This window comes from Gymnodraco acuticeps, unplaced genomic scaffold (assembly GCF_902827175.1).
Source record: "Gymnodraco acuticeps unplaced genomic scaffold, fGymAcu1.1, whole genome shotgun sequence".
NCBI classification, from domain to species: Eukaryota; Metazoa; Chordata; class Actinopteri; order Perciformes; family Bathydraconidae; genus Gymnodraco; species Gymnodraco acuticeps.
Window position 1 is genome coordinate 35,937 of NW_022990880.1, and position 9,606 is coordinate 45,542.

At 43.5% G+C, this 9,606-nt stretch overlaps 1 protein-coding gene across 5 annotated transcripts; it reads left to right on the forward strand.

The window, feature by feature from the left end:
* The first annotated feature begins 910 nt into the window (after window positions 1-910).
* On the forward strand, window positions 911-4,010 carry LOC117557565. Of its 5 annotated transcripts, XM_034233448.1 has the most exons (7): window positions 911-1,207; window positions 1,975-2,179; window positions 2,415-2,577; window positions 2,796-2,898; window positions 2,981-3,161; window positions 3,285-3,361; window positions 3,515-4,010. In XM_034233448.1, the coding sequence occupies exons 1-7, from the start codon at window positions 956-958 to the stop codon at window positions 3,530-3,532; spliced, it is 999 nt and encodes a 332-aa protein (XP_034089339.1). In that variant the 5' UTR covers window positions 911-955; the 3' UTR covers window positions 3,533-4,010. The 5 variants fall into 5 exon arrangements, 2 of the variants coding, with proteins under 2 accessions (XP_034089339.1, XP_034089338.1); XM_034233447.1 differs by lacking the exon at window positions 3,285-3,361; XR_004570736.1 differs by lacking the exon at window positions 911-1,207 and having other exon boundaries at window positions 1,964-2,179; window positions 2,668-2,898.
* The last annotated feature ends 5,596 nt before the right edge of the window (window positions 4,011-9,606 follow it).

Below are 9,606 nucleotides of genomic sequence, written 5' to 3' on the forward strand. Positions count from 1 at the left end.
ACTCCTGAGCTCCGTCATGTCCTGCAAAATATCATTCTTCCGACCGCCAAGCACCGGCACGTGGACCCGGGGAGGAGGCCCTCCGATGGCGGGTCAAATTTGCTGATAGCACAGCTGACGGCTGGACACTAGCCGTAGAGGAACACCAGGGCAGGACCAGGCAGTTTCATCTTTGCAGACAAGCATATGTGGTTGTTACGCAGGATCAAACAGGTAGCCTGTGATGAAGGAGGGTCGACCCTATATCATGTGAAGCCACCGAGCCGTGGTCCCCGAGGGAACTGGTGCCCTGAGCAAGGCCAATTGCTGAATGCCGCAGCCGACTAAGGCCGCTATGCAACAGTGGAGGATTAGAGAAACTGATGTTTGCCTGGCACTCCGCGGCGAAGTGGGGAGGTGGAACTTCCACCCCGCTGTGGAATCCGTGGTGGGACCCCTGAGTCAGACGGTTAGTCTTGGAAACGCTTCATATCGGTTGGCCCGGGAGGTAAGAGACATGCAGGGTTACCCCCACGCAGCACACCCTCCCGGCCATCAGAGTCGAACCCGCAGTTCGGAGGAACCGACCGCCAGAGCACCGGCATGAGGCCGGGCCGGCGGAGGCCCTCCAATGGCGGGTTGCGTTTGCCATTCGATCAGTGAGAAATCAGGAAAAAAGTCTGAGTTAAAGGTGACATGTCATGCTTTTCCGGTTATTGCCCGTCCCCTTGTGTGTTATGAAGGTTTTTATGCATGTAAACAGTCTGCAAAGTCAAAACCCTCAAAGTACACCCTGTAGCGAGTAAACTCTAACACAGAAAATACCTCCCCCAAAAGCCTCGTTGGAGATTTCTCAGTTTCCATTGTTTACTTCCTGCCCCGTGTGACGTGCCTGCACCGTGCAACGTCACTTCTTCTGCCAGTCGACCATATTAAGTGTCGTAAAACCTGCTTCTTTTCAAAGCTCTATCCAGTCATGTCGCGGAGGGTCTGTTGCCTGTATTGTGTGGAGAAATCCACAATGTTTGCAGTACCGAAGGCAGAACCACGACGAAGTCAGTGGTTGACATTCCTTTTTAACACTGTTCCAGCTGATTTACCAGCCGGTACTGTTGTGTGTGCGCGGCATTTCACGGACCTTAGCTTCGGACTTGCTGTAAAGCTAATATTGGAGGACGATGCTGTTCCTACTTTGTTTGGACCAGCGGGAGATTTGGGTACACAACCTGTAAGTATTCATTGTGGTTTGTGTATTTATTCTGTTTAAAACAAACAATGTATCTACCACGACTCTGTAAATGCTATGCTAATGCTATGCTACCGAGGTAAACACGAGGACTACCTAGCATTCCCAGACCTCAATACCGATGTTAGCACATGGCCTTACATGTATCTCATAGCAGGAGAATGTCTGCAAACACACACGAAATACTCAGACAGTATACTCCGGGTGATTTAACCGTACGGTCAGTAATTACAGTTGCCGTTCGTGTATTCTACCGAGCTACCATTAATAAGCTAGAAGCTCTAACCTAGAGATGTTATGAAAAACATTGTTTTCATGCCAGCTACAATGAATGACCGAACGTAGCAGACTAACTCTATAATATTGCAATTGTAAGATGTTCTTGCTAAGCCTAGACTAGCTGTTAAACTGCATATTAGGTTAGCATATTAGCTGGCAAGCTAACTGTGTTGATTACTGATAGATAATCATAGCTGGAGAATTTCGTCTGCAAACACACACGAAATACTCAGACAGTATACTCTGGCTGATGTACGGCCAGTCGCCAAACATAATTACATTGAAGTTGGCGGTCCTAGCAGCTATGCTACTGAGCTACAAAGAGTCTGAAATATTACGCTACATGGGAAAAGGTAGCAGCAGGTTCTATCTGTAGAACATTGTAATTGTAAAAGTGTTGCTTTTATGAAATTGACTGTTTTCCTCGGATACAAAATTAATTGTATGAATACTATGTGTATCTTTCTTAGAGTACATCACAGCAGGAACACAATACCCACCGCTCCAGTACAGTCGGATGTCAAACAGACCGTCCACAGACTGTTAGTGTGGGAACTCAGAGGGTTGAGACACGGTCTGTGGGAACACAGACAGTGGAATGTAAAGTGTCCGCCATTTCTGTTGCTACACAGTTGGCCCGGGGAACACTGAAATCGGCACACGTGAGAAGCAAAGGTAGACTATAACACTGACAAATCACAGATACATTACCTTCATTGTGCTTTTATTACATGTACAGCACTTGGGCTCGACCAAACATCTTTTTCAAATGTGCTCTATAAATAAAACCTTATTTGATATTATTGTATATCACAGAAATACTGTTATGTTGACTACAAGAAATACAGTGCTGTTTGTAGTTTGTACACATCTTTCAAAAGTGTTGGCACTAAAACTTCCACCTACACAGAAATCCCCTTGTCCTCTACACCAATAAAGGGCCCAGGATTGGGACCTAGCAAGAGACCTCGACTAGAGTTGGAGCAGGAACAAGGAGAGACTTCGATTGAATTTGAAGAGACTCTGGATTCGAGTTACCACCCTGATGATACTGTAGAAGAATCTGACGTATCGTAAGTTTGGTATATTTGGTACACATTACTTTTACTGTTGTTCAGAGTTGACATCTAACATGTATTGTTAATTTTGTTTTGTTACATTAGACTTCAGACACGATCCACGCACAGTACATTGTGTTTGAAAGCTGCCTCGGACAGCTGTTTGAAAAATGTCCGTTTTGTAAGACTTTTGTGGCGTTCAAACAGCGTTGTCCAAACTGCACTTACTTCAGACAATGGGAGAGCCAGCCCATCATTGGAAGTACCCCGGTTGGCAACTTACAATTATCTGCTGCTACATACTTCACTGGTGCTTCCTTCTTCCAACTAAAAAAGGTATTTTACCATCTTACGCATATGAAAAATGACAGAAGCGGACTTTTTCAAATACTTGTCCTGTTTTTCTATTTATTCATAGATATGCAGAGCCATGCAGCTGGAGATCTTCCAGTATGAGACCTTCAGGAGGCATGCTAGGCATTATCTGGAGCCTGCTATTATCCACAAGTGGAAAACTGATCAGCTGAAGATTTTCCAGCAACTACACCACCAGGGGGGAAAGGTCACAGTTGCAGGAGATATGAGAGCAGACTCTCCAGGTAAGCAGAAACAGACAAGACAGTCTAGTGCCAGAGTTACTGGTGTATATTACAATTCATCGAACTTATCCATTGAAATTCTGTTGAAAAGTCTTGAAACCTCCTGTATTATATTTTCTTCAGGCCACTCAGCTAAGTTTGGGAGCTACACACTAATGCACCTGGGAAGCAACACCATTGTGGACTTCCAGCTTGTTCAGGTGGGATTCTCTTTCTGGGTGTAATTTTAGGCGTGCTGGCTGTTGATGCTGAACACTGAATTACACTGAATTATCTGTACAATGAAAGAATAAAAGAGAAATGAATAAGTGTATACAAATAATTAATTATTATATGAATGTTATATTTTTCAGTGTACGTGGGTGAGCTGATGAGGCTGGTGTTTGAAGAAGTCTTTGAGGACCCAACACCCTTTGTGGAGGAGATGAATAAAATCAACATCAATCCACTCAATTTGACAGGCCCTCAAAGGAGGAAGTGGTAGCCCGCCATGTCTCACGTTTTAGTCTAGGGGCGGTCGGAAGCCCACGTACTGTCCAGCCAGATCAGGGAACTCCTGGCGTATCCGGCGGACCACACACGACGGGATGACCACTGTGATTCCTCGTCCCAAAAAGCCCCAGCACCAGCTTACGAAGCTGCGATAGGCCAGATGCCTAAAACGCCTATAAGAGGAGGAATGGATGATAACATATATGTGCTGTCCTGTTTTTCACCCTTACCCTCTGGCTGCTTGAACAACTGAATTTCCCCACAGGGATTAATAAAGGTCCATCTTATCTCATACAGTGTATATATACACATGATCAATTTGTACATTTATCAAAATAAAGTTTGATGGAACTACTTGATAGCCTTTCTTCCCTGAATTATTTGCTCCTAGATCATTCATATATAGCAAACCATTATTTGATTTTTCATTTATTTTTCATTTATTTATTTATTTTATTTTATTATAGCTAAAAATAACTTACTCTTCTTAAGTTCTACGCCTCAAAGGTCCATAATCAAACCGATAAATATTGTGGAGATTCTGCAGGGTGTAGGGATTGAGGCAGTTTGGTTCTAGTCCGGGGTGGTCAACCATGCACACAATGGGTTCTGGGACTTGGTGCATTCGTGTTAAAACCTATAGGAGGATAAGATATTTGTAACATAATATGTTTAGCAATTAAATCCAACTATGGCGAGGATTACAAAATAAACATTCAATTACTATAGAATAAATAAAAGGGCATATAGTCTATTGACTTGACAAGTATGTATGGTGTATATAATGTTGTGTGCTACTGTTGGTGTTTTTGTATTTGTTGTGGTGACACCCTGTTTTGACCATAATTCACCTTTGGTATAGTGTTGCCACACGGACCCTTTAGTGTGTGCTCTTAGGTTTAGCTTGTCATTCCTAGCTTGTCAGACAGAGCAGACATGTATTTTACCTGATTCTAAACACACCGCCCCCGACTCCCTTTCATCGGCACTACACTGTCACCTTTCTAATCTCCCTGCAACAGAGGTTTTCCACCTCGGTAGGCATTACTGCGCAGTTTCCACACGTGCACCTAAATAACAACAGTTGGAAAGTTTGGTTAGTCAGCGGACACACTTGTTACTGTGATGTAGATAAATGATGAAGTTCTAACATTACATCTGAAATGTAGCAGCTATACAAAATTAAAACGTTCCACTGTGAAACCGCCTGCTGTATTCTTGTTTGGGACGGTGGATCAGGTCCATCACGGTCCGTTTCACTCTCAGGGTCGGACTCCGGTTCGTACATATATGGCTTTACTGACGCGATTTCATTTCTGCTACTCCGCTCAGAGCCGAAAAAACACCATGGGCTAAGTACCCGCTAAACCACTTTACGGCAGATGTCAACAGGGGCAGAGCCTCTCTGGTGGTTGACAAATCAGAACAGAGGGGCCGAGCTGACCAATCGGAGCACACTGGGCTCACAGGGAGGGGGGGGCAAGAGCTGCAACGAGCCATTTAGTGGAGAGAGTGAATACACATAGTTTACAGAGATGCTGTATGCGAAACAATGTGAGTTTGGAAAATTGCACAGTATAAATCTATTCTAGTAGACATCAACAATGGAATTATGATCAGTGGAAATGGCCATGACATGTGACCTTTAACTTTTTTGAGAACCAGAGAAAAGGGGTGAAAATGGAAAAAGGTATCCGAAAATAGTGTCTCATAAGGCGGGTAGAGTCCCCTGACAACTCTCCTTACATTCCTCCAGAGTCAGAAAACGTCTGAGTTAACTTTTGGGAGAACCAGAGAAAAGGGGTGAAAATGGATAAATTGTATCCGAAAATAGTGTCTCATAATTCCCTGACAACTCCCCTTGCATTCCTCCAGAGCAGGGGTTCCCAAACTTTTTCAGCATGAGACCCAAAACAGAAATATTGTGGTCCTAAGGGACCCAAGCTAAAAAAAATTCATGATTTTCCATAATATCTATATTTATAAACAAAGAATGCAACACACCATGAATTTAAAATGTAAATGAAAATGTGTATTTAATTATAAAAGTGCATCGCAGCAATTAGGTTTCTCACCATAACAACCTTCCCTTTGAGCTTGCCCAGAAAAAATAAGGATCAAAGCAGAAAGACGAAACATGGGAAGTGCAGTCAAGTGTATACAGTACAGGTGAAACCACATTTAAATGATCAGAAGTGCAACATTAAGTTTGTCACTAGATCAAAAACTATGTACACACATTTTTTAAACACTTTTAAATGAACAGAGCTGTTGTAAAACACTCTGAGAGACAAAGAAACTCTAACAACTGATTCACTTTACTGACTTATTTACAATATGTTCTTATCTGACATGCTAGAAGGGGTATTATATCATATATTGATACATGATATAATATAATAACAATTACATCTAATGAGAGGTATGTGGCTGGTTGAAGTTTTCAACCAGCAGATCTATTCTGGGCTGGGTTTTTGACAGTGCCAATCTGAGGTCATGCTCAGGATTTAGCCTGTATCTGTATTTGTTTTTCAGGTATGCTAAAGTAGAAAACTCAGATTCACACAAGTATGTGGCGCCAAACTGTATCAATACTTGTACAGCTATCTTAGCCAAGCAGGAGAACTCAGCCTGCTGGAAATGAGCAACCCAAAACTGTGCCAAAGGGGTTGTTTCAAACAGCATCTTACTGCCCCTGTTGACCTGCAGTGTGACCAGTGCCTCTAACTCTGCCTGACTGAGACCCAGGTCTTGTGATGGCCCAGCTTGGAAGGGAAACTTCACCCACTGAAGGTTTTGGGCTCTCTGTGAGTCAGGGAAGTACCGCTTGAAGTTCTCCTGTAGTTGAGACAAGTGCTCGACTATGTTTTGCTTCACAGAGTCTCAAGGGAAGACCGGTGCTTACTTGGTAGGCAGTGAGAACAGGAAACATTGCCAGTTCTCCTGCAACCAGCTGGGAATGCCACAGACCAAGGCGTGCTTCAAATCCTTGTATTCCATCTTCAAGATCCAATATGCTGTTCTCTTTTCCTTGAAGGCTGGTGTTCAGCATGTTGAGCTTGTTAAAAATGTCCACAAGGTAGGCAAATCTTGCCAACCAGCGCTTGTCCTCAAAATGCTTGACAAGGTTAGCGTCCTCATTTTTCAGGTAAGCCATGACCTGCTCTCTCAGCTCCCACACTCTCTGTAGAACTTTTCCCTTGGAGAGCCACCGTACCTCACAGTGGAAGAGTAGGTGCTCATGCTCTGCCCCCATTTCCTTGCAGAACTCTCTGAAGAGCCTTGATTGTAGTGGTCACTTTTTTATTAGATTTACCACTCTAACAACCACATCAAGAACCTCACCTAAGTCCTGTTGCAATGCTTTGCTAGCCAAAGCCTCCCTGTGGATAATACAGTGTGTTACCTTCACATTTGGGACCACTTTACGTACATGAGCCACAAAACAAGACCTGCACCCAGTCATGCTCCTTGCACCATCAGCGCAAAACCCAATACAGTTTTCCCATTCTAATTTCAGTTCTTTCAAATGTGTGTCCACCACTCTGAAAATATCCTCTCCCCTTGTTGTTGTGTGCAGCTGGTCACAGAATAGGAACTCCTCCTTGATATCTTTACCACTAATGTATCTGGCAAAGACCATTAACTGGGGAATCCCAGCAACATCCACAGACTCGTCTAGCTGCAGTGAAAATAATTTGCGCTGCAGCATTTCCTCTGTGACTATTTTTTGGATGTCAGCTGACATATCCTTGATTCTGGATGCAACGGTGTTGTTTGAGAGTGGGACAGACTCAATTTTGTTCGCTGCATCCTCACCCAAGACAGAGAGACACACATCTTTAAGACAAGGCTTTATCAGCTGCTCCCCGATGGAATGGGGCTTCTTTGCTTTGGCAATGTGGAGGCTGACTTTATATGATGCCCTCAGTGCCCCTCTGTTCCCTTTGAATGCCTGCAAATAACAGAGAAGATATCATCATTAACATTGCTGGGTTATTGGGTGATTTTTAACACCAGCCGGTGTACGCTGTATACCCAATGTGGACCTGGCAACCGCATTTATAGCACATTACATGACATGTGACATTTCACGAGCGCACAGAAACAGCCTGAGTGCGAGGAGAAGGTTTTAAGCTGGAACACAGGAAATCTGTAAGCAGCAATATATCTGAGTGCAAGCTACAGTTTGAGCAGAAGCAGAGCACATCTAAGCGCAAGCAGGCACTATTTGAGTGCGAGGACAGGGTTTGACAAACACACAAATCAAATGATTAAAATGAGTGACTTACTTATCCGCCGTCAAAACACTGCTTCTTGAACGACTCTTCTTTGCAGATGAAAACATCCTTCGATGTGTCCCGATGCAGAGGATGTTTTGTTTGGAGATGCCGGTCCAATTTATTCATTTTCAAGCTTTCGTTACTGAGCACCTCTCCACATAAAACACACTGAGGCCGCTCTTCTCCATTTCTAACAGCTTTTGTGAAGCCAACGTTTAAAAACTCTTCTTTGTATCGTCTTTTTGCCATCATGTACGATCGGGATTAATCAACAGACAATAGACAATAAACAGACGGCGCGAAAACTTTCGCGGGGGACGCGTCAGAGCTGATACAAATACAATCTTTTATTTTTTGTTTATTTGTATTTAGAAAATGAAATCATTCAATATACAATGCTATATTGCATAATTTCATTTTCAAAATAAAAAATAAAAATAATTAAAAAATGGTATTTGCAGCGCAGCCATCAGCTCTGACGCTGTGTGCATTTAACATGGCGAACCAATCAAAACGGGTCGCGACCCATTTTGGGTCGCGACCCTGAGTTTGGGAAAGGCTGCTCCAGAGACCAGTTCAAAAACTTAAAGTTTGGTAAGAACCATGCTGGGGGGTCTCCGTGCAACAATTGTATCCGAGCCAGAGCACACATGGAGCGGATCCATTCCTCCATGAAGTGATACAGCCGTTTTTTGCGTGTGCTCTTAAAAACCGGGTTTCCGATATCGTGCAGATGGTAGCTTGAAAATGATGAATGCATTTTTTTGACGGAGTAGGGGAGGCTTGGGTTCCCCTCTCCGTTGTAAGTTGCAACGGGGGAGTACAAAAGTGTCCAGGGCTTCGGCCCGAAGGGTTGGCTCTTTCTCTGTTGGCACTTAGTGGTTTTTTGGAGAATTTTTTAAAACTTCATTTTTGATTATTTTAAGATATAATTGACCATTTTCTTTACATTTCTTTCCACGGGTGGGGGCGCATGGCAAATGAGCTCCCAAATTTGGCCTGGAACCTCCGGGAATTGTGGGCTAAGCTTCATAAACTGACAAAGTCACGCAGAAATGTCACTTTTATAGCCCAAAAATATATAATACAAATACATTTAAATAGTAAAAGGTACAATTGTGCTCCGAATTACCCGGAATTGGATTTATATAGCCCCATGATAGTGAATAAAAATCATTTTCATGGAAAAAGGTGTTAAAACGCCTGATTAATATGTTTGTAATGCTGGCAGCAGGTTCACTGCTGTTAGCAGGGTCTCACACTCACAGGCACCAATGCAGAGATCCAGGGTGATGCACAAGGCTTTTATACACAGCAATGAGTCTTTGAAAGGTGGGGGAAAGTGCTGTGAATACAGAGAGAGCAGCTAGAGAGAAGTGGGCTGTGAGAGCCACTGAGCGCACCCAGAGATCTCCTTGCAGCACATCGCTCTCCCACCCAGAGGACAGGCTGCTTCACAGCACTTTGTAACCCAGGAAAGCAGCTTGAATCGTGGGTGCATGAGTGTTAAAAGTGCATTAAACTGTTTTAATTCAAATGCACATTTGACTGCATAAACAGCCGGTCATATGGACAGGAAACTGTCCATTTCCTCCACATTTGACTCATGAAATGTACAAGAAGATAAGTACAGCAGAGTCACTGCTGTTAGCAGGGCCTCACACTCACAA